The following is a 25,167-nucleotide window of genomic DNA, read 5'->3' on the forward strand; positions in this document are numbered from 1 at the left end:
GTGACCGATGCTACGCGGAAACATATACGCGCGCGCTTTGTATGAGATCCGACGCACACGACGCCACGATCACGTACGCAAGTCGCCGTCGCAGCGCCACGAACGCCATTTCTGACAGTGAGCGGTGCGATGTGGGCAACCGGTCAGACGCCAAGGCGGCCATGTTTGCTCGCGCCAATTCACGTCGCATCGAACAGCATCGAACCGTGCGCGTTCTCGCTTACGCCTTTTTCTCGGTTTTTCCGCCTGCGAGGGAATTAACGGTTTCGCGAAACGGTCCGAGGAAAATATGCTCGCGTGGATTGTTACGTGGACGTGTTCGTCGCGTGTGCTCACCCGAAATTGGTATCTACGCGAGGCACGGGGCTCATTGTCGGCATCAGAATCGGCATCAATTGGCGGTGTTAACGAGATGAGAATGACGGTAATGGGATCGAGAGGAACGTGCGCGATGGCGTGCTACTTTGGTGAGTACGACAACCGATATCCTGTAAATTTTATTGTATCGCGCGGTAGCTTAATTTACGTGAGGTAACGTGGCTCGGTCTTCGCTCTCGGAATCGGACCGCCTTATTAATTTTATTGTGATGAAATATTTTCTAAATATCGCGAATACACGGATACGTGAAGAAAGTAGTCTTCCGGCTTTGTGTTTTAATTAATTTTAATTTTTTATTATTTTTTAAATTATTTTTTTTTTTTTTTTTTTTCTATGACCTAAAATCTTTCATAAAAATGATTGCGGCTCATAAAATGACCGTCATTAAGCGCGAGAGGGTTAAAGCGGCCACGCTATCTCGATCGACAGTAATGCGTGATACCCTGATTACTTGAGTGATTCTCTAATGCGTATACGCATATCTACGCATATAATGTTGCATTAAGGCGCAATTTTGCGCCAGCGAAACCCCGTCTCGATACGTTTTTTCTCTTTTTTTTTCTTCAAGAAAATGTTGAAGAATGTACTTCACTAATTATAATTACCAGGTTGTTTAAAAACGCAGTCACATATACAATTACAATTTTTTTTTTTTTTTTTAATTATTAAAATCTTTCGAGTGACGCAATTCGTGCGTCCGAAATATTCTACAAATAATATCCGCTCGATGTTACTTTGAGATTTTCGTTACGCGGAGACCATCGCGTTTCCAAGTTACGCTTTTCCGAATTAGTGGTGCCTCGAGCTACGATAATGAACAACGTTATCACGGTGGCACGACGTTACACGTCAATCGCGTCCCCAGGTCGGCCGAGCCGCGTGTGTTGATGCGCCGCGATTACATAATAATTTGGAGGGAATTTCGCGCGGTGTTCCCAGCTGAGGGGGCTTCTGAATGGCGGATTTCCTCCGCGCGTTGAGGACGACGCGGTTAACGCGCGACAAATACAGCGCGCCCATTAACCGGCTAATTCGATATGTGTGACCTTAAAGAAATCCATTTATCAAATTGGGGAGACAGGTAGATATATCGCGTGATGGAATGAGCCATCTAATTGAAGGTCCACCTCCCCCTAAATATATAACCGACGTCCCGTGCCTCGTGAGTCCGCGTACTTTCCCCCAATTTTTCTTTCGGCGCCGGTGGCCTACAAAAAGCCGGTGCAATTTCGATTTTATCCTCCCCTCCCTCCCCCTCTCGAGAGTCCGTGATAACGTCGACGACGGAAGCGTTTCGTTATACTTATCTCTATCCGTCTTCCTTTCCATCTTCGGCGCGGATACGCAGCGCCGGCGAGAATTCTCCGACTTCGCGTGCAATTGATAACGAAAGCACAACGCGGCGCGAGCTTATCAAAGCCAATTTTTAAAGCCACGGCTTCGGGAACGGCGAGGAAATATTTTTTTTCCCCGCTTTCGAAAAGTAGACTCAGAGCGGGCGTCGAGTAAAAAATTTTTCCCTCGCGAAGGAAATTTCGGAACGTATCCCTGAAGTTTATTTCGACGTCGCGTCGATGTCGATTGTCTTATTTGTCTACTTGATTTAATTCAATGCGGACGATTGATTCGCGTATATTACGGAGTAGCTAAGGGCTTTTATTGAAAACTTACACTGAAAATCGGTGAAACAACAGAGGAGCGCGCGGCCGCTAGGTAATCGGCTTGATCGGCAATTTGCCGCACGATTTAGCTTCCGATGCACAAGGAGCGCGACGGTGCTCGTGTATTTGCGTGCATGCATGTCCGCATTAGGATGGCCTGAGCGCGACCCTGACGAGATCATTAACAATCAACGGTGGTTGCGCAAACTTGAAATTCATTTTTTTGCCCGCGGCCAGAGCATCCGCCGTCGGTTACCGTAAATTGGTCACGATATTCGAAACGTAGATAAACACCCGCTGCACGCAACGACGAAAATGATTCAGTTAATTATTCCGATCCAATGAAACGAATTAATTGCTCTTTCCCACTCTGTCTTTTGTGGCTGTTTGTCACATTTTTATGAGTCACGGCCGTCGTAGAAGTGTGTAATACCGCGGCACTGAAATTTATTTTACACGCATTACTTCCGCGCGCTGAGGAAAGAAGATTTTTCTTTGTTTTTTTTTTTTCCCCCCCAAACAAACTGACCCTTTCAACTAACTTAGATTTAGTTAGCGCGAGGAAATTTTTAATAAACCGAAAACATTTCTTTTTCATGCAGTGCTAACGTTTTTCAGAGATAGTCTCCTCGGGTGAGAATTTTTTTTCGTGCACTTAAAACACGTAGCTTTTTTCTTTTTTTTTTTTTTTCTTTCTAAAACAGACAGATTATTTCTTGTGCGAGTTAAATAATATAATGTCGATATGGGCTGGTTCTCCTTGAAGAATAAAGAACATTATTTTGCGGTACGATCCGAGTTGCTGCGGTTTGATTTACGTTAACATCTCGTGTGAATAGCATTACGTAGAAAAAGAAGAAAAAAGAAATTCTTGTAGGTAGCTGGGCATTTTTTAATATTTTTTAAATAAACCACTGCCGTATAAATTATAAATTTTTCAGCTTAGAATAAAATTCTGAATCTCGCTGAATTACCATCAACGAAGTTTTCAGCTAAGCAGCCACTTTTCCCTTTTCGTGCACAAATCGGTTAGATTTACGTCTTTAAATAATTTACTCCCAATAGAAAAGTTTCTATATCGCGTTTAATTAAATTAAATTAAATTAAATTAACCTTTTTCTTTAAGTTAATTTCAGTACGCAATAATTAATAAACGTTTGTAGGACGCGAGCGAGCGCTCGGACGAATCGAAATAAAATAACGAAACTAACGAAACTCTGCCGAATAATACTAATTGAGATGTTTTTATTTTTTAACGAAAGGAACTCGGGCGCGATGCGAAAGTAATCTCCTTGCATTATGAGCGATATGGGAGGTCTTATCTCGAATTTTTAGCAAGCGCAGCATTTTAAGCTAACAAAATATGAGATCAAACGCACATGTAGCGTCGATTTTTTACGCTAGATATCTGTATATGGTCGTGAACTAAAAGGAAGATAAGAATTCATCTGAGAAGTCGTACTTGTAGGATGCACGCGAATCATTGAAAACAACGTTGCTGACGATATCAATCACGACGGCGTGCACGAACGTTACGCAACAGGAAGAAACATAATGCAGCGTTTCGAATTTGCATAAACGACGTTAGATTCGACGTGCACAATCGAAATCACGCGTTATCTAATATTTATTAACGCAGCTTCATGTTTAGCGCGTCCACTTGATCTGTCGCCGCGTGCAAAGTTTGGTTCGCCGTTTACCTTCCGCTTGCACGTTTCAACGGCCTTTAAGTCTTGCAATTAGTGCAGTTAAAGAAAATGCTTCGCTGCTGAAACAGAAGAGGCACTCTGAATGACAATTAAGCGTTGAGATGTTTTCTTAAATGGCCTCGTGAAACGTATTATCTGGATCTGGAACATAGATCGTTGGTATTCCCTATGAGAGCTTTTGCTTTTGATATGTATCGACGATCTTGTAAGAATTATATTCAAACGCGATGCGCATCTTTGGCGTAAGCTGATAGGAAATTGTTGAGAAACAGAAAGCACGTAAATTTTTATTTTATTTTATTTTATTTTATTTTTTTTTTCCTAAATAAGGTAATTAAAAAAAAAGGGTTGAATAAAAGTCGGTAGCCAGATATTTCTATGTCACATGTATATTATACATAATTATTCATAAATTTATGAATCTTTCAAATCTAAATTTCCAAATCCAAATCCGAGTATTTTTATTCTTTAAATTAATAAAGAAATTTTTCTTTTCTTTTTTTTTTTTTTTTTTTTTAAATCACAAATGTTTATCGATCCTTGACGATGCGTCGAGAAATGCATTGTCGCATAAAGAGCGAGGATCTTTAATAATACAAAAACACTCTGACCTAGATAGATATATATCTGCCTTTAATTACGCGAATATTCCATTTCGCGATGGGTAATTGCGAGGATCTTGAGCCTTTCGATTTTTCTCCCGCATCGGTTTTCCGCGTGATTCGCCGAGCAATCGCGAGAAGAATTTCCGACACATAACGATTTACGATGGACGCGCGATCGTGGGGGATAATCATGCCCATCCACGAAGAGGTGGAAACCGGCCAGCGGGAGGTGACGCTTGCGCTGAAAAGCTTCCCTACATAAATCGCGAGCTAGCCTCCACCGAGCTAGTATTGCAGATCGCGGTAGTAACGTCCTAGAACACCTCGGCAAAGTGTTCGCGTAAGCAACCCTCATCTAGTTGTGGACCAACCAAAGGTGAGTCCCTCGAGAGGATGCTTCTCGCGGCCGGTTTCCGCGATACGAAAATAATCTGACAGCTTTATTAATTAAAAGCACATTTAATATCTATCAGTAAACTTAGAACTGCAAAACGATACGTTATTAATATGCCGTGTGATAGGGATTGAATTTTTTTCTTTCTTTCTTTCTTTCTTTTTTTTTTTTTTTTATCGCGTGGACTTTAGATTCTGACTTTCGAAGGTAATTACTTTGAAGGTAATTATTTTGTCGAGCTAAATGAGAAATGCACTTCTGTTGAAAGGGACATGTTTAGAGATCTGTCTAAAAACAGTATAGATATTATGGAGATTGAATTAGTAAAGAAAACTTGTTTTTAATTTGAAGAGAAAAAAAAGGGTCTTTATAGATGTAATAAATTATTTGGTAATGGTCCATTAATGATTAAAATGAGGGAACAAAGTGAATTTTTAAAGTTTCCAAATTTAAAACCGCGAAAGTCAAATGTTTATAATATATTTTTTATTATTTAAAGTATAAGTGTTCTTCTTAACATTTTTCTAATTCATACTTCTATCTACTACCGCTACATTATGCAAGATATTTATGATATTGTAAGTAAAATAAATGGAGGCTTAATTATGTCGATAAAAAAAAAAAAAAAACGTGGCATTGAAATGTTGCTCAATGATAAAAGTCTTTTAAATCATCTAAAAATGGTGCTATTTGTTGAATAGCATAGTATTGATAAAGAATAATAAAACATAATTAGAACAATCGATACAAATTCTCATGAAACTGTTGCGGAAATGCATTTCAAACGTAGCAATATTCTTTTTCTTTTTTTATTTAAATAGATTTTTAAAGTCGTTTTTCGTAACTCTATGTTGTAAATTATAAGTGTTCTTCTTATTACTTTAGACTAAAGTCTAGACTTATCTCAATACGCATTGATAAAAAATGAGTTGAAGCGTTGATGGATTACTCCATTTAATTTTTATACACAACGCAGCGTAGAAGAGAAATATGTTTTCTAAATTCTTTTAGCGTTATTACTTTTTCGCAAACTTTCCGCGTTACGATCAAGTGTGAATTTATTATGATTATTTAATCGGTAAAAGAGTAATTTATAAAAACACTTCTCGCTCGTTATTCTCGCTGTCGGATAAGCTTGTAGTTTCTTTAATGAAAGAAAACACTCGCAATTCACGTGGTCAAAGTCAAGGTGTTGATATGAATCATGCATTTAGTTACGCTTTGTGCGTTCGTATATTTTATATCTATATTATTTATCTATGTATACGAAACTATTAGAATTTATGATTAATGTAACACAAATATGTTTAATATTATAGACCAGTTACAAAAAAAAAAAAAAAAAAAAAAATATTAAACTTCTCTTCTAAAATTAAACCACAAAATTGTAAATTAAAATTTATAAGCTTTATTATAGTATTTAAAAAGAAAACTTGCGTTTGGATGTAGATTATTTAATTAAATAATTATTCTGCAATATCCGTTGAAGTTGAAAATTCATATACTCGGCCGGAAAATTGCCGTGAAGTTTAATTATGCCAGAATACGAAGCTAAAGTGGTTAGAAGTAGATCATTTTCAAAGTATCAACTACGTTATGAATCTTTTCAAGACTCGCACGTGCGGCGGTCTTATGTCATGCAGTATTGTTCATAATAGTAAATTGGTGTGACTCTTCTTTACATCAGCTACCATTTATTCCGTTTTTCACGTGCCAATTAAGCGTCGGCATGTATGCTACCTTGTTAGGCATTGGATATGCTGATGAATTAATTATTCGCTAATCGTTGCGTCCACATGAAATGTAGGAGTTATTTTTACGTTTCCTAATTATCCACAAAACAGCGCAAATATATTAAAAAAAAAAAAAAAAGAAAGAAAGAAAGGAAAAGAAACATAATATTATATTTTTTTAAAGCTCTAACTGTTAAAGACAGCAGTCTTCCTTGACAACGAGAGTTTGTCAAAAACGTCCCTTTCGTCAAAAAGGAAATTCGCGGGTATTGCATTCCACAATTAAGACTCATTCTCCGCGAGCGTAACAATACGGCACATTACAAACATTTTACGAATGCGTTATACATCGGCAAACGTGTTTGCGATACGGTTTTTTTTTCTTTTTCCCCTTTTTTTTTTTTTTTCTTTTTCCACAAAAACATTTAACAAATGCTAATTTTCTCGATAAGCTATTTCGTCACACGGTGCGCGATACAAGGGCGATCTCTTGCAACATGCCGTAAGTAAATGAACCTAACCACCCGCGCCAGCCGACACTGACCCACATCGCTGGCGGGAATAGAAAAAAAAAAAATGTCGAATCTTATGAAAGCTTTATGCGCCAGATACAGAGCGTCGCGGAGCAGATCCGCGCGCGCCGCGCCCAGATATGTTAATAATTGGAATGATTTATCATTATATCAACCGCTAATTCGTACAAAAAAAAAAAAAAAAACAATTGCCGCGCACCGGTCACCGTTTACGATCGCATGCGACAGCAGGCCGGCCGTGACGCAAACGCGGATGTAACGAGCTGGGAAAATTGGCGTAGATCGTTTTTTTCCTTTCCCGGTGTCTGTTAATTTCTCGACTCGCCATTATATGTAAGCGACAACGGGGCGCTATATTGTCCCGCGGTTCTCAGTTAAAGGTGTCGTAAAAAACAAATAAAAAAAAAAATATTACTGTTGCACATAGGATGTTACGGAGCGCGTATTAACATATGAATGTAAACACGTAATGATATCGGTTTCTCTCGCCTCACCTGCTTATTATTCGTAACGGTACGTTTTTCCGCGTATACTTGCACTTACATGTGTTTACTCCGTTTTCTTGCGCACGTAGATGGACTCGATCGTGGTTATATCGTTCTAATTGATTGATTTCGATTTAACTGGCCCCAATGGAAAATATGTTGTCGAGCGTCAGCGCTCTTGTTTTTCTTTTATTATCGAGAGATGGAAAATTTTTTTCTTTTTTTTTTTTTTTTTTTTCTGTTTTTTTTTTCTTTTATTTATTCCCGTCGTGTAAAATAATTATGATAATAATTGTAACTTTTATTACTTTGGTAAACAAGCAGGATTGATTGCGTATTTGTCTCGTATGTGCGTAAACGTATCGCTATGCTGAAAACTGTTGCTGCGTCTATTTTGTACTATGTTGTACGTGTGTTAATTATTAATTGATATTAGAATCATTATGATTAAAGTCGTAAATAACGCATAGAGAAGGATAATAATAATGAATATTTATTAATTCGGTAATGAATTACAACGGAAACATATGTACAGGCGACAACTTGATTTAATTACGGAGTAAAATCGATAAATTTGTCCCATCGTCGTAACACGATGTATGACATATTTATTAATAAATCACAATTTGCCTCGCATGATTTGTGATTTTACCCAGCTGAAGAACAGATTCCACGTGTAATTTTTCGTTCCGCACTCGCACGTACAGAACTATTGTTCCTGTGAATATAAAGTAGAATTATTTAAAAAAATAGAAAGTAATTAAAAAAAGAAAGATATCAATTGCGAGGAATAACTGAAATATATTAATTGCAATAAAAAAAAAATTGTGAAAGAAGAAAAAAAAAAAAGAAAAATTTCGAGTAGAAAAAAAACGAATTTTGATTTACGAGAAGGATTAAAAAAAATATAAGCTCGGTGGAGGATTAAAGAAAATTCTCACGTCCAAAGAGGAGAATACTGAACTCGGTTTCGATCCATTTCGCGCACGTGACATACTGAACTGTGGAGTTTAGGTCAAGGTAACACGAGGGTCGCGCAATTGTGTCCTAGTAGAGTGGCGTTACACGAAACATTGGCATAAATTTATCGATAAAAGTAGCTTATCTGGGCTATTTCCAGGTAAGCTACTTTTTGCACCATTTTTTTTTTTAATAACGTACAAAAAAAAAGAAGGAAACACGTGTTTTCCGTTCGTACTCCTAAAAACGATCGAATCCAAGAAAGTGCAAGATTGAATGAACTTGACGAACGCGATAACGATCGAGCAGGAAAACCTGAACAGGCTCGAGAATTTTAATCATCTCCCACGTCTTACGTGCTTAAGAACGACAGTCAAGTATGCAAAATAACTGAAAGAAAGTCGAAATACGGCTAAGATAATTCTCCATAAATCTCCAGCGTTCAGCGATCGAGGGATTTAAATTTCGGATAAAAAAAAAATACTGTTTTAATTTCCTTCAAGCTTTCCGAAAGTACAGAAAGAAGTCATAATGATATAATTCGTCGCGGTATAAACGATCGTGTTTTAATTTTGTAAAATATTCGTCGGCAAGCGTGGATTTCAATCCAAGTTATATCCGAAGGAAGAGGGTTAATTTAATCTGGACGCGTGCCAAATTGCCGCGAAACAAGCGGCCTCGAATTTTTTTTTCCATTTCTTTTTTTTTTTTTTCCTCCTTTCGATACCTGCAAATTCGTCGCTACCGAGCGCTTTCGTCACTTTCTTCGTGCAGATCGGGGGTTGGAGAACTCGGTCCTTTTCTGTCGCATACGTGACACACTGAACTCGTGAGGCTTACTGTGGGTCAGCGTGTCTATGCGATCATACGTATTTGTTTTCGCGTGTCACCATGGCGATGTCAACGTCACAATCGCACAATCGATTGTCGTCACTCCCACTCAAATTATGTGTCACTGCGTGCGGTGCAAGTCGCTTTGCCGAGTATGTGCGCGCTTAATAAGCGGCTGACGCGCGCCACATCCCCGAAATGCGAATGAACGGGGAAGCTGCCGTGACCCCGCGATTAAGCGCGCTGACCTTACCTCCCTCGAAAGATTTCTTTAACGCGAGATCACGCGCGAGGATCGCCGCGCGATCGCAGCCCACCCCCCGCGTAGCCGATGAACAAATCGTAGCTCGTAAATCTCCAAAGTAGCCTGCGGGCACGTAAACGGTTTATTAAGCGACAGATTCGCAATATCGAAAGATTTATAGAATACCGCGGGTACTGAGAACTCGCGGAATTCTATCTTCAAGCTTACCTTCGCGAAAGCTCGAAAATATTAATTACGAACTCGAAATATTCGAACTTATACCGTCGGCGGTTCTATGAATCTATAAAACAGCCATAAGTTCACTGAAAATGAGACCGAGATCTCGCGGTGTGCCATCTTAAAAATTTACAAGTCTAGTACTCGGAAGGTGCCGCGGGAGGAAATTTTTCTTTTTCTTTTTCCTCTTGGCAAACGCGAAGCGCATTGAATGAGGAAAAAAAAATTTATCTAATAAGAGAACGCGATCCGATGCACTTACGTGGTGCATACCGCGAAAGTGCGCTCGAACGTAAAGGTAGGGGGTGTATAAAGAAGGGTAGGCCTGCGTTCTTGCCCCCCTGCGCCCAGTGGATGACGCACCTCTTCGTCGTGCACGCCGTCGGTGCCCGCGGTAACGTTCCGCGCGCTCGATGCAGTTTTCGCTTGTACGCGACACTATTTTCGTGGACTACGTATACCTACATGCGTCGTCATTGACGGCCGCACACGCGTTGGCCCGCGGTGCCAACTTGCATCTGGCAGTACGTCCGTATCTCTTGCACAGTGCTAAGTGTCACCCCCGCGGATGAACCCCGTTCGACAGCAGTGAAAAGGAAAAGTCCGCGAGGTATTTACCTTCCATATCAATTCTAATTTTCGCGCACCATAGGCGACGACTTTGTCTTGCTTTATCCTGCTCGCGTTTTTTTTTTTTGGTTTTTATTCTGTTTTATTTTGTTTCTTTTTTCTTTTTGATCAACGTCATCCTTGCGCGCGTATTCTGTGATAGTTAATTAATCGTTAACTGGCACACGACGCATGAACGACACGTTTCTGTAAAGATTGAATCGTATTAAAGCATCGTTTGACTTCCCGTTTGTTTGCGAAGAGGAATAAAAGTAATCGATATCGCTCGCTGCTTTGGTAAAATCTTTTTAATAGTTTTTATGTTATAATCTGGCTGGCGAGTAGTACGAGCAAAGCGATTTGATAACGAAAATCTGTATTTTTTTTTCTTTTTTGTTTTTTTTTTCTTTTTTATCAATGTCGATTCAGACTTAGCTCTTGCGGCGATGAGTTTAAATAAACCCGCAACATTTTGCGACATTGCATACGGGGGAATATGATATTCGCTGAAGATAAATTGCATATGTTAAAAATAAATAAACGCATAGAGTTCTTGGAAGCCAGGCTTGGTGCATACTTACACGCAAGTGTCTCACAATTAGACATAGACTTTTAAAAAGAGCACGTCTATCAATAAAAATCACAGCTTGGCAACATGATTGCATTCTCTAAACGTTTCGACTTCTATTATTGGCATTCGATTAAACTTGCAAAAAAAAAAAAAACAATAGCTAGTATTTTATTACAATTATTTCGCAATTATCGCAAGACGTGACAGAGACGTTTCATAATCAAAGGCGACGTTTCGTAATTTATTAATTTATATATTTATTTACTCGATATTACGACACGCTATTTTATTTATGACTGTACAAAACTCGAAACACTGATCGGTAAAATTTTTAATCGACGTGTTCTCAAGTATTTCTTTTTAATAAAATTATTTTAATAAAATTATTCGTGTGAATACAACGAATAAAATATATCGATGACGATGACAATAACGAACTGCTTATAAAAGTAATAAAAAAAAATATGTTTGATTAAGAATTTATGCAATGCATTTGTCACTTTGTGACAGAAGCGCTTTTAAATGTATTAGTATACTATTCTCGTAAATTACGTATACTGTTATACTTGGCAAAGATCTGCAAATTGCGTTTTGATTACAGTACAGCAAATAACAGGTTTTCTTTTCATAAATAATTGATAGTACACTTGAGCCATTTGCAGAATACAATTAATTCCGCATTAAAAGACATTTTTTTTACAATGTTAGTTTCAAAGCACTCGACGTTTTAATTTTGAATTTTTTAAAATTAACTTGATAATTTTCTTTTTCTTTTTTTTTTTTTTAAGTAAAGTCAATTAATTTAGCATACGAGTGACTCGTTTGTAACGAGATGTGTTGAACGAATCATCGTTCATTGATCGATGAACTTTGACGTTCAATCTGCATTTTATTTATTTTTTATTTTTTTTTTTCTTTTTTTCAAATAATAATTTGCTTTTTATATAATTTAATGATTTAAAATTAATTCATCGGAGTGATGAAGAGTATTATAACAAAGGGAATGGTTTCTTTGTAACGCCCTTGATGACGACGTGCCGGGAATAGTCAGTACGATATTGTCATTGTCCGTTCGACCCTGAGAAGCAACAAATAGTACACTCCGGATATTTGGCACGGTAACGAACCATTACTCCCACATTAATGTTTTATTTATAAAAAAACGAACGATATAGACTTTAATAAAATATAATTTTACAAGCGTTTCTAAGAGATATCTTTGTCTCATACGACGCGAGACAAGTTCTTGAAACTCGATCACTTTATAAGACGCGTAAAAAAAGAAAAAAAAAACCGTGAAAATTATCGCAATAGTATAGATCGTTTCACGTTATTTCGCGGTATAATATTCTTGAAGAACAAGGAGTGTATGCATCTGAAATTCCTTAAACGCACGGGAGCGTCTTCCATTCAAATCGTAATTGACGCTCTTGATTAACTTCAATGGCTTCTTTTCAATTTCACCCGCTGGCTGTAACTCTCAGCGTGAGGCTTTTCATCTGAAAACATGACCCAAACTGAAACCCACCCGCACAATTAGATTCGGAAATTCTCAGAAATTCTATTAAAACTTTATCCAAGAACGATTTCGAGACTTACGTCATTTTTTATCGAAATTAATTTTTTTTTTCCTTTTTAATTGCAAAAGAAACATTAACATTTTATTACAATTAGATCTCGAGCGTCATTTGTTGATAAATTTTTTTTCAGATTGTTTTAAAATAACAGTCCTGACGAGGCGTCGAAATTATAATTTTCAAATGAAAAGCATTCGAGGCTGATTAATTAAGTCGCCTGAAAATCGACCGTTTAATGAGACACAAAAAGTCATTCGATTACTTTACATATTTTAAATAATTATTATTTAAGACATATGTGAACGAATTCTTTGAATACATATTTCAAAATGTCGATATTTCAATATTTTAATAATTATGTTACATCGAACGATCGAAATATTGATTACGACCGGACTATCTACAGTTGGCTGCTATTTTTGCAGCGGATATAAGATCCGCGTATACGACGCATAAAGACGTTAAGTGTGTATCGATGTGAACGAAATTTTTCTAACGGGATATTTTATCCCGCGACCCGAAATAAGACATCGATCTCTTGTCGGCGTATTAACTTCGCGAAAGCACAGCTCGACCGTAATATATACATATATATATATATATTTTTTTTTTTTTTTTTTTTTTGCGAAGTGATATATTCGAATCGGGTTAATTCCTTAAATGAAGGATGTATATAAGGACCATTGACTGATGGCAAGTGTAGGTCAGTGGAACGCTTTACCTGTTTCCATACTTTTTATTTTGTGCGACCTCGTAAATTTACAATGTAACGTGACGAAAATGAAAAGGCGCGGAATATTATAGTAAGCTTTTTTTTTTTTTTGGAAGTAATATTATAAATATATTATATGCGGTGTTTCATACTTTACGAAGGACTTCTGGAGAAGCGGATAGATTTTATTGAGACGAATAAGTCCCATATTATTTTGTAAAATTCTCAACTGTTATCGAGGAAAAAAAAAGTTAATATTCCCGCGATAGGTGCAGCTTCTTTTATCGCTCTTACGCTGGATGTAAAAATTATTTTTTCCTCTCATTAACGGTTAAGAATTTTAGAAATGATATGGAACTTTCTTACTTGTCTTAAATTTTTTATTTGCCTGCGCATCAAGGGTTTGTTGCGTCACCTCTGAATTATTCGATTTTTCCGAAAGGGATTCGCGACTATGAGCCCTTGACTTATTAAACTCTCGTGACAGTGACTCGAAATGAATCTATTATCTAATTAATACGTAATTATGTAATACATAGAAGAAAGTAAATCTTTGTTCAGTGCTTTATCAATACGATTGTCGATAAAGCGATATTTAAGCGATATCGAGGCACAGTTCTTGAACTTGAAATTATTTTTTTCACTTTAAAAAATTTCACCGGTATACTACAATATTACGAAATTAATTTTTTTTATTCGAAAAGCTATTTTAAAAAATATTATCTAAATTACAGTTTTTCTTTTAATCTATTTAATTTAAAATTCTTAAAGCTTCGCTAGATTAGCATTAAATAATTTATAGTTTAGTAAAATTAAATCTCGTTTTGAAGGAGTTATAGTTGTTATATGTATATGTAGATTACTATTTTATTGACAATGTGTTAGCAAATAGCACAGTATAAGCATGGAACAAGAAGGTTCATCGGTGACTATAGTACCGGATGAGTAAAGTAATCTTATCGACCAAGAGATAAATTTCATGGAAATGTACAGCCATTCTCTTTAAAAAGAAAAAAAAGTAAAAAAAAAAAAACTCTATTTTCTTGATCGATTGATATTAATCTTTAAGTTCGAGACGTAACTAATTTATTGTAATTAATACCATTTTATTGGTATCGCTTAATAAAACTTTCACCGGAATGCAGTCATTTGCATTTGACATAACGCTTATCGAAACATAATCGTAAAAACAAGCAATTAATTTCAAATGACAAACGAAAAGTCGAACTACAAATTCATAATGATTAATTAATCGCATTGACGCAATAACTGCTTTTAACAAATTATTGATTGGGGTAACGAATCTGTTCAATGACGTTCGTTAGTCACGTGTGGAAGATATAACTCGGTTTATCTTACAATTATCAATGTACGAAAAAAAAAGAGATGTGAATTTAATCTTTAAATAGGAAAAAGAAAAAAAAAGGGAATGCGATAATGCCTTCTTTGGCGTGGAACAAGTTATAAAATTAAAAGTGTTTTCGTTAAAATAAGTACACATTTATCGTGTAATTTGAAAACACTTTAAAGAAAGATTATAGATTATAAGTATTAAAATACAAATAGGTAAAAGAAATAAAATTACATCTTAAATTTAATATAATTTGTTTTTTATATTTATCAAATGTTGCTTTTTCTTCTTCTTTTTTTTTTTTTTTTTAATATAATCTCACAACGAGAACGTTAAAAAAACGACATCAGTTAGTCTTCCAGAAGTCAATGACCATGTTTTCACTTTTAGCACAGAGTTCTCACGACAATTAACTACTTGGACAAATATTCCTTTGAACGCTTCATTATCTACATTAATATTTTTTTATTCAATAAACATCTCAAGCGGCGCGCGACACGTTTTATTTTTCCTCTGTCATTTCCGCCTGCATATTGTGGTTTCGACCAATTGGTTTCAGCCACAAAATATCTCGACAGCCCGTCTGGCTACGATTTATTTATTTTAATTGCGATCGCGAACAACCAAGCAGATTGAGACTATTAATTTTTTCTTGCCCGTCGTATAAATTTTGTATTTCTTTTTTTTTAAATTCTTGTTTTATTCATAAAAGTAAGTAATTAGTTGAGTATAAAGAATATTAAAAAAAAAAAAAAAGAAGAAAAAACCTTACAATCACTAATAATTATGACGCTGACGGCGGTGAAATATTAACGATGCGATGATTTAGAACGTCGATATATAGTCATGACTGTTAACTACATGGATCCACAGTGTCCGCTCGATAATTTACTGTCTGCCCTCGGAAACGAGAAAGATCAAACCAACCGTGGACGGAGTCCTCATCCTCCCGTTTCAGCGTCGTGAAATTAATTAACGCGCTAATTGCAAAACTATTCGCGCCAGTTTACCCGCTAACTGCCGATAAAGGATGCGAATCAATTATATCCGTATCGCTCCCTCGACGATGACAGCTAGTAAAAACAATTGTTCGAGATTAATAAACCGCCTATCGAGTTACGAGATTCGTACTTTCCGTACGCGCTTTTCTCGCGTTTCGTTGGCGTCGCGGATGAAATAATGAGAAAAAGGCACCGATTTGCCGAGCGTTCTCCGGCCGAGAGCTGGGTTATTTACACGCGGCGTAAAGCGGGCTCGTTCGATCAGGTGGGTGATAACAGGTGAGGTCGAGTGGCCCGTTTTATCATCGGATCTTCCGCGCGTCGTCGCGAAGAGGCTTTCGAAAAGTCGTGCTCGGTGTCTCGGACCTCCTCAGACGTCGGTCGAGGAGGGAGAGCGTTCATATAAATGCTTCCACTCTCATTCCTCGTCGACCAGTTCGCAGGGTGCGTTGCTCCCACGTGCTTTCTACTCGGTGCTCCTCTATTTTCGTTCGCATTTACTTTTTCTCTCCTTTCCTCCTCTCGAAGACCGCGCAAAAGGCCAAAGATCCAGATTTCCTTCTTTCTTTCTTTCTATATTTTTTTTTTCTCTCTCCTCTCACCTCCCTTTCCTTCCCTCCGCGGAACCCCGTGCGGAACAAAATTCCACAACGATGAGCACCAACGTTCTCGTTAGAATTTGCGGGCCGAGGCTTCTGCGTGTCGCAATGACTGAGCAGAAATCATGGATCACCGTCAGCAGGTGTTTCAGGTTCGTAGAAATTAAGATTCTTTTTAGGAACGATCGGTTTCTGATTTTTCAATCGATCGATCGTGAGAACGTAGAATTTACTTCGGTGTATGTGCGCGTTGGATTCGTTAGCAGCGTCCTTTGTAGCCATACGTCGTTAAAATATACAGGATAGATTTTGGGAAAGAAAAAGAGAAAATTTTGTTAGGTAAAAAAATGCGTAGTTCGAAAGATTAAATTTATCAAGCGCTGTCGAAAATTGGCATCGATCTTCCAATAGGTTACATTTGGAAATTATTATTTTATGCAATGTCATATCTTAGAATTTTTTTTTTTTTTCCTTTTTTTTTCTGTCATCTCGAGGTTTACACGCTGGAGAAATTTTTATTAAACAAAACTAAACCTTTCGATTGATCAGGATTTAATTAATACGAGAAGACTTTTAATAAACTGAAGAAAATTGTGGTCTGAATAGACAGCAATTCAATACTTCGATTGAATAATAATGAAAGATTTAGTCTGTTTAACAATTTCTTTTTTTTTCCTCAGTATATCGATAAATCGAAATTAATTAAATTAATAAAATAAAAAAAGAAAAAAAAAAAATAAAGGAAAAATAAAAAAAAGCTAACGAACGAGCACTTTGACTGACGTTCGTCATGCTTTATTCGATATTTAAGTCATTTTTCTATATTTATCGTTCTTCGGACACGCGCGAGACCGCTGTAACCGTTGAAACTGATTGGGCCATAAAACAAATGGCAAATTAAAGCCGTCGTGGCTTTCTCCTTATTAAAAACGACAGGCCGCCACGTGGTATCGCGGCGTTGTCCGTCCTCGGTCGTCGGCAGGCGTGCGGCATGACGCGTGTGCCGCATCTCCGCGGCCGATGCAACGTGCAAGCGGCGTGGATGAGTAGGCTTTAATCGTGGTGGTGCAGTGAAAAGATAGGTGTGGTGCCCACCACGTACGGGGGGACTTCACGCGCGAGGCACGCGAGGCATGCGTGCGCGATGCTACGCTCGGAGCTCGGGCGCGCAACGGGATTTTTCCTCTGGTCCTTCACCGAAAAACCTTCACGAAGATTCTCTTGGCTACGCGCGGCGACAGGTCCGAGAAACACTCGGACACCGGTCCCGGAAAAAAAAAAGAAAAAATAAAAAAAAAAAAGAAAAAGCCCTAAGATCACGAACTTTTCTTCCCCCTCGGTTTCAATCGCGTACGTTTTCTGCTTTCGTGGAACTTCGAACTGTGTTTTGAGGTTTTCAATGTCAAGCCGATGTATCGATCGCGGTGAGAATTATTTAGAAGTACATTTAACTTTCCCCGTACGCGAATCATTCCGCTTTCTATTTTATTAGCGTAAACGCGCTGCGCGGAAAAATTAGCGAAATATTTTCTCTCCCCGGTGGCGAGGCCGGCGCCGTTGGAGCTCCTTTTTTTTTTTCTTCCTCGTCAAGCTCTTATTTAAAGGCTGAGACGATTGAGTTTTTATTATTAGTGGCTTCGCGCCGTTGCTTTTATAAACGTCCTCGAAAACGTGACCGCGCGATTATAAGGCGCTCTGTTAAAGTTCTAACACTCGCGCAGTACGCCGTATACGTGTTGTAATCAAGGCCCGATGCCATAAAAGTCGCGTCGGGAGTGAGAAGCGAATCAAAACGATCCTCGGACGAACTCAATCAAGCGGGAGAACCTTCCGACTTCCAACTTTTCTTTCGCGCACGTTCGACGCCGGGCAAGCCTCTTTCTGCAATTAATCTCTCCTCGACGATTGCATAATTCACGTTGAACGAAATCACCTCGTTATCTTTGATTCGTAAGATTATTTAATTTGCCTCGGGGACCATAAAAATTGTTTTCGATAGATAACGCGATATTGTCGCGATTAATCAATTGCCGTGCCTATGTTTTTCTTTCTTTTTTTTTTTTTTGTCACCATTATCTGTTTATTCTCATATTGTTATCTCAAGGAGTGCAAGAATGCGGTACACACTCCAAGATGCGCAGGTGTAAATTGAAAAATTAATTTGCAGAATAATATTTAATTAGAAAAGAAAAATCTTTTTTTTTTCCACCTCACTTATATATATTATTTTATAGAATAAAAATGTAGATTAAAATTTAAACTGCGCGAGGCAAGGCGCTTGGTTGCGCGATTGCAAAATTACATAATTACCACCGCGTGTCTTTCGCCCGAAAACTCGCGTTAATCAACGGCCACCTCGAACTCTAAAGGCTGTCAATCATTTTCTACATTAAAATAAAAAATTTCTATTTGTAAAATCGTCTCTTTAAATTAATATCAATTTTCTAATCTTACTCGTGGCTTGAAAACATTATGTGTTAATTAGATTCAGAGATATATTCGTTATGTTTATTACGCGTATAAAAACCGCGCGCGCATGTGTGTTTTTTTCTTTTTAAAATTTACGCGGCTATACTATCTTGTACGTATTATGTAGATCTGTAAAACAAAAGAGAAATTGAGCGGTATATTGGAGGGTTATCTCCTCGGTCGTGTGTGTGATCGAGAAGTCACTTTTGTGCAATGCATATACATATTAACTGTCTTAATAATTCAATCGATGACTTGCCCAGCGTTGGCCTACTTTTGCCGCAATTGCGGAACGATAACAAAATTAATCGACAGCTCGAGAGTGCAATCGGACCTCGACGAGTGCAATTTTAATTTTTTTTTTTATTTTTTGAAGAGCCGTTATTAAATCGCAAATAATTTTTACGCGCCGAAATTAATTTTATCAAAGCGTTCGATTACGCTGCGACGTAAAATACGGATGTATCGGCTTCGCTAGGTGATCTTTATTAATTTCCACTTTTTCTTGCACTCGCCTTTCCGCGTTAACAATTTATTTGCGTTCCTTAATTGATCTTCGCGCCGGGGAATCCCCGCGCCGCGGTTTCTCTTCTGCGCGCCGCTCGTTTTTGAATCTTTTTCATTTCCACTCGTTATCCCACGTAGCTCGGAGAAAGATGAAAATAAGTACCGAGGTTAATGTACTTCCTGCTGAACTCGCGTTGGACGCGGGATTGAATGTGTTCGTGACTGATCGGCGACCTTTGCTCGATTCCCAGTACGCCGTTCCCGCCGTAAGTAGCCAATGGTACGCACGTGCGTCGTGCATCCGCGTATCTGGCATGTGGACATAAAGTGATGTCACGAAAAATATGACACACCGCGGCTATCATGTCCCGATATTCTCCGCCAGTAGCTGGAAACGTGCCGCTTATGCGACAGCACGTTGATTTAAAATTCTATAAAATATTTAACGCCGAAAATCGGGACGCGACCTTTCACGTTCGCTTACGTTCTCATTTTTAACAATGGAACTTGTCGAAACCTCGTTGAAAGAAGGGGGAGGGGAAAAAAAAAAAAGACGGATCTTGGAGAAAATAAAAAATTTAATATGCAACAAGGTCAGTTACGGGATTAAACGTATAATTTGCTGACTTCCTCGACAGGTTAATCGCCGATTGTAAAAAAGTATCTGGAGCGGGCAGATGAAACGGAGAAAAAGGCAATTAAACACATGCCTTGCGCACGTAAGAAGGTGAAGGAAAGTACGGAAGTCTACTTTGTACGAAATTGTACTTGTCATTTCGATATAACGCGTCTTAAAAATTCCCGGCGAAGACTTACGTCGCTTCTTTAAATTAACGCGAGAAATGTTGAAAAGCGTCGCTCGAAGTGAACAAAGAAACTGTAGAAAATAGTGATAAAAGTCCAACTGACGTATGTACTTATCAAACATTCCGTTTATCGTCACAGTATTTTCTAAACTTTAGCAGTTTTTGAAACGTTACACAAACCGGGCACGTGTTAACTTCTTCGGAATGTACTCTGAAAAGAATTACTTAAATATGTAATAATTTCCTCCTCGCGTTTCTGCCTTCTCAGCTTTTGTGAAATTAAAGGAAAAAAAAAAATAAAATAAATTAAAATAAAATAAAATAAAATAAAATTGTCAATTTAGCATTGCAAGATAAATACGCCTGCCTCTTTACGATTTTATAATCAATATCGTACCGCTTTCAATTAATAAAATTACTATAATGTCGTAATAAACGATATCTATTATTATAATAAACATCTGATATCGGTTTATTATTACTCTTTTTTTTTTTCTTCTTTTTTTGTAATTCTATTTACGTACGTTCGTCTCTTGACGACTTAATTCTTTCGTAAGTTGTTTGTTTCTACTTATTACGTTACGTTTATCAATTTAATTTTTATCGAAAGAGATGACGACATATTCGAGGTCCTTCTCCTCTCAAAAAGTGGCTCGAGCAATAGAAAAACAAGTTTCTCGACGAAAGTGCCTCTCGCAAATACACGCGATACAAATACCTACGCTGGGGACGCGCAAGCGATTAATTTCAACTTTTTGTTCCGCTGGTTTACTGGCGAAAGAACCTAATTCCACTTATTGTAACATTGTAACATTAAAATATCAAAGACTCGTCGAGATCATATAACTCCGAGTATTATCGTCGCTCGGGAGATCGTTTCTATCAACGAGTACACATGAATTTAAACAACAGAGCAGTCTCAAAAGCTCTTAGTTTCAGCCGCTGGTGAAGCCCCGCAAAAATAGTCACGCGTTATCGCGGTATCGTGATAAGTTATGAGTGTGATCAGACGGAGATTATAAATAATTCGAACGCGCCTCGTGTATAAATAACCCTGATGAGACCTGTTTTTTTTTCTTTCTTTCTTTTTTTTTTTTTTGTTCTCCCTCTTTCTCTCTCTCTCTCTCTCTCTTTCTTTAAAGTTTTATTTCTAATCGATATATGGAGATTTTGATACAAAGCGCCGTTGAAAGCCTACTCCGATATACTTTGCTTCCTCGAAGCGTAAGGAATTTGAATTCTAATGATACAAACGTATCGCAAATTTTTTATTATTATCTATTATGTGCTTAGATAGTATTTTATTCCATTATATATTATTTTTATATTTAATATTAAGTGATTTCTTTTTCTTTTTTAGGAATCAAACTTCTTCTTTGTTTCGTTTCTGTTCTAAAAATACTTTTAGGACTTTAGAAAAAGTTTGCTTTGTGTATTATAAATACCAAGCTTTTTTTCTGAAAGATTATTTCTCTCCCAATTTCTTATATTTATTTTTCATATATATAATTTTTTTTTTATACAAGAAATGATTGAGATAATTTCTTTAAATTTTTTTTCTTCTTCTTCGCTGCTTATTTATCTGAGATATTTTTTTTTTTCTTTGGCAGTACCACGATGTCGAGGAGTATATTAAAGGATTCGCCGAATGCGGCGTTGGACAAGTCTCTGTTACAAAAGTACCTCAATCTGCCTCAGCCGGACAATGCGATTCAAGCGAAGTACATCTGGATCGATGGTACTGGCGAGGGATTACGTTGCAAGACTAGGACTTTGGATTTCGTGCCGAAACACCCATCCGGTAAGCACGTTAATGGATATATTCTTGAAATTTTGCCCGAGGAAGACGTGCCTCGGTGAACGTGACCTTAATAACACGTCGCTATATTTCTATGCGGAACAATCAAACCCAATTATCTACCTTTTACAGAACTGCCGACGTGGACTTACGACGGCAGCTCGACGTACCAGGCCGAGGGTGCCAACAGCGACATATTCCTCTACCCGGTCGCGATTTACAACGATCCCTTTCGCCGCGGCAACAACAAGCTCGTGCTGTGTGACACCTACAACAGCGACAAAACCCCAACGAAGTCGAACAAGCGGTACCGGGCGAACCAAGCGATGGAGATAATCAAGGACCAGGACCCGTGGTTCGGTATCGAGCAGGAGTACACTCTGCTGGACTTCGACGGCAGGCCGCTCGGTTGGCCTAAGAACGGCTTCCCGGGGCCGCAGGGTCCGTATTACTGCGGCGTCGGAGCCGACAAAGTGATCGGCCGCGAGATCGTCGAGGCTCATTACAGAGCCTGCCTGTACGCCGGTGTAAAGATCGCCGGGACGAACGCCGAGGTGATGCCGTCGCAGTGGGAATTCCAGGTAAGCGTAGCCGAAGCCGACGGCAAGCGAAAAAGAAGCGGCATCCTCTTGCAAAGTACCCTCTCTTTATACGTACATCGTTTCTTATATTTTTGCTACGTTTCCAGGTCGGTCCGTGCACGGGCATCAACGCCGGGGACGATCTATGGATCGCTCGATTCCTTCTGCACCACATCGCTGAGGAATACGGCGTGATCGTGACTCTGGACCCGAAACCAGTAGACGGCACGTGGAACGGCGCCGGTGCACACACCAATTTCTCGACGAAGTCGATGCGGGGCGAGAACGGCATCGCCGAGATCGAGAAGGCGATCGACAAGCTCAGCAAGCAGCACCTGAGGCACATCCAGGCGTACGATCCGCGGGGAGGAAAGGACAACGAGCGCAGGCTTACTGGCAAGTGCGAGACGAGCAACATCCATGACTTCAGCGCCGGGGTCGCCAATCGTAACGTCAGCATTCGCATTCCTCGCGGCGTCGCCGAGGAGAAGAAAGGATATCTGGAGGACAGGAGGCCCAGCAGCAACTGCGATCCTTATTCTGTCTGCGACGCTCTGATCCGTACCTGCATATTAAATGAGTAATGGGAGCCCTGAACACGACGAGGATACGCGTGGAAGACACGCTGGACCGACACGCACACATCCGCATACACCTGGATCGTACAATTATCCGGAGAACTTAGAATCCTGTTTTCCTATTTCGAACGGTAATTAACGTTGAATTTATTTGCCGGAGATAGCCGCGGAAATTTAAGCGCTCTACGTTAAATGTTATTGGAAATATTTAACTTTCACGTATAAAAATATATAGAGCAAAAGGAAGAAAAAAGGAAAAAAAGAATTGAAAATCTTAATCCGATTGCGACGCGAGAATTGGTTCGGTCCTCTTTTGACGATCACATTATCGATATTAAGTATAATGCTTTGAAGAATTATGTTTGAAATTTTTTTTTTTCTTTTTTTTTTTATGCAATCAACTGTCGGCCGTATTCATAGTCAAGATATAGATATTAGACAATTCTTGAGACGAGCTTGTAATTATGAATGCGAGGTATATGTTATTGTTTAAGTAATCGCGTTAAATTCCTTTCTCAAGCTCGTCTTTTTAGATTTTATAAGATCGTCTTAGAAAATGGCATAAAAATAATTAAGGAGAATAAGAACGTTCATAGCCATCCGTTTGTTTAAAATTAATATTAAAAAGAAATATTCATAACATATATTAAATAACGTATGAACACTAATCTTCATACGTGAATTAAATTTACTTGCGCATGTAAAGTTATTATGTTATTCACGCGTAACACCAATTTTTTTTTAATAGGAGAATTTTGTAATATTTAACTTTTTTATAAACTTTTTAATTTGACTGTAATTACTATTTAGCGTTATCGATATCGTTCTCGACAGTTTTAATTTTGAAATTTAATTAATTTTTACTAAAAGCATCGTATTAAAAAAATTGATACATACATACGTAAAAAAAAAAAATATGAATATATATATATATATATATATATATATATATATATATATATATATATATAATGTACATAAAGTTACATTTACTATACATGCTATATGTGCAAATAAACAAATCGAATTAACAGGATAAATCAAAGTGTTTGCATTATATTTTTGTATATATTTGCATATATTGCAACTAGGTACGTTGTAATTACTGTGCATTAATCAAATAATGTTTAGACGAAAAAAGAAAAATTATAATAAAAAGTAAGCTGCCTTTGCCTATTAATCCTGATAAATAATGTTATAAAAAATATTTAAAAAAAATGAAAAAAAAAGCTAAGTTGTTGTGCGAGTCGTAAGAGTTTCAGATAAAAGTTTTAAACATTTTAAAACGTTTTATAAGTCTCTGTTATTTTATATTTGAAAGCAATGTTACGTGAGAAAAAATATAATTTCAAAGAATGCGTGTACGCGGCAGCAAGATTGGAAAGTATAGATAAGGAATGCGTGAAAAATAATTGATGTCCACGTGTGAGCACATCCATCAAACCGAGCGTCCTGCTGAAACGCTGTATTTTCATGTATTTTCATTACGGATCTAATTAACTAATCGCGTACAGCACGTTCCATATAATTCGACGAAAATAACGATACCTTTAAACGAAGAACAATACCGTATGTTTCTCGCTACCTAGTTAGATGAAAGTTGCAATCGCTACAACGTTCTCGAATATTTCTTTATGGGGAAAAAAAAAAGAAAAAAAAAATTGAGAGTAACGGTTGAGGTTCTTGCGATAGCATATATCAAATGGGAAGCCACTGTTGATAAAATGTAGTTTAAGAGAAGTAGCATATAAGAATTAAACGTATCCTTAAGGATATACGAGGGATCAATAAGGAGGTGTCGACCAATTCGCAGCCTGCCTTCGGCGGCGTGCTTGCGAGGACGTCGTACGTGCAGTATAATCTAGCAAATATGTAGGAAGTTAGCGCAATTAATTATATTTAAGAGAGTTTATTGTTTTGTAAGTTTACAACTACTAGCTGTGGTTCGCTAGGAGTCGGAAAAATGTACGCGGTGTCTCCGAAGGAAGGTGGTGCCGACCGTTGCCAAAGTGAGAAGTCCGGAGGCGCGATTAATATCGACAGTTCAAATTTTAAAGAATTATAAGCGTATGTGTTATTTATTATAATAAAAAAAATCAATTTCTGGAATTCTTTTATCTATATTAAAAAAAAAAAAATGTTAATCACAAAAAAAAGCCCAAAGGAAAAAATTTAATAAAAGATTTAAAGACACACGAGGACTTGAATGGTTAAGTATTCGTAGAGAGTGAAGTTTT

The 25,167-nt window shown here is 37.7% G+C and overlaps 1 protein-coding gene and 1 long non-coding RNA gene across 5 annotated transcripts; one reads left to right on the top strand and one right to left on the bottom strand.

Moving 5' to 3' along the window:
- The first annotated feature begins 149 nt into the window (after positions 1-149).
- Gs2 (glutamine synthetase 2) lies at positions 150-25,039 on the top strand. Of its 4 annotated transcripts, none has more exons than XM_070673278.1 (4): positions 150-467; positions 21,584-21,774; positions 21,904-22,352; positions 22,460-25,039. In XM_070673278.1, exons 2-4 carry the CDS (start codon positions 21,591-21,593, stop codon positions 22,934-22,936), a joined length of 1,110 nt encoding a protein of 369 aa, XP_070529379.1. In that variant the 5' UTR covers positions 150-467; positions 21,584-21,590; the 3' UTR covers positions 22,937-25,039. The 4 variants fall into 4 exon arrangements, with proteins under 4 accessions (XP_070529379.1, XP_070529377.1, XP_070529378.1 ...); XM_070673276.1 differs by lacking the exon at positions 150-467 and adding an exon at positions 4,558-4,730; XM_070673277.1 differs by lacking the exon at positions 150-467 and adding an exon at positions 9,280-10,381.
- Positions 7,977-9,286, bottom strand: LOC139112336 (uncharacterized). The gene is made up of 2 exons (XR_011547367.1): positions 9,187-9,286; positions 7,977-8,217 (listed from the first exon to the last, which is right to left on the bottom strand). It is a non-coding gene; the product is annotated as an uncharacterized lncRNA (long non-coding RNA).
- Positions 25,040-25,167: the final 128 nt, after the last annotated feature.

The sequence above is a fragment of the Cardiocondyla obscurior genome, linkage group LG28 (assembly GCF_019399895.1).
Source record: "Cardiocondyla obscurior isolate alpha-2009 linkage group LG28, Cobs3.1, whole genome shotgun sequence".
Lineage (NCBI taxonomy): Eukaryota > Metazoa > Arthropoda > Insecta > Hymenoptera > Formicidae > Cardiocondyla > Cardiocondyla obscurior.

What these genes read in the sequence shown, in the direction of transcription:
- Gs2 (XM_070673275.1), top strand. Translation starts at nt 16,246, where the DNA reads ATGAGCACCAACGTTCTCGTTAGAATTTGCGGGCCGAGGCTTCTGCGT. An exon ending in ACCGTCAGCAGGTGTTTCAG is followed by an intron (nt 16,344 to 21,583) that starts GTTCGTAGAAAT and finishes TTTCTTTGGCAG; the next exon opens with TACCACGATGTCGAGGAGTA. An exon ending in CGTGCCGAAACACCCATCCG is followed by an intron (nt 21,775 to 21,903) that starts GTAAGCACGTTA and finishes TACCTTTTACAG; the next exon opens with AACTGCCGACGTGGACTTAC.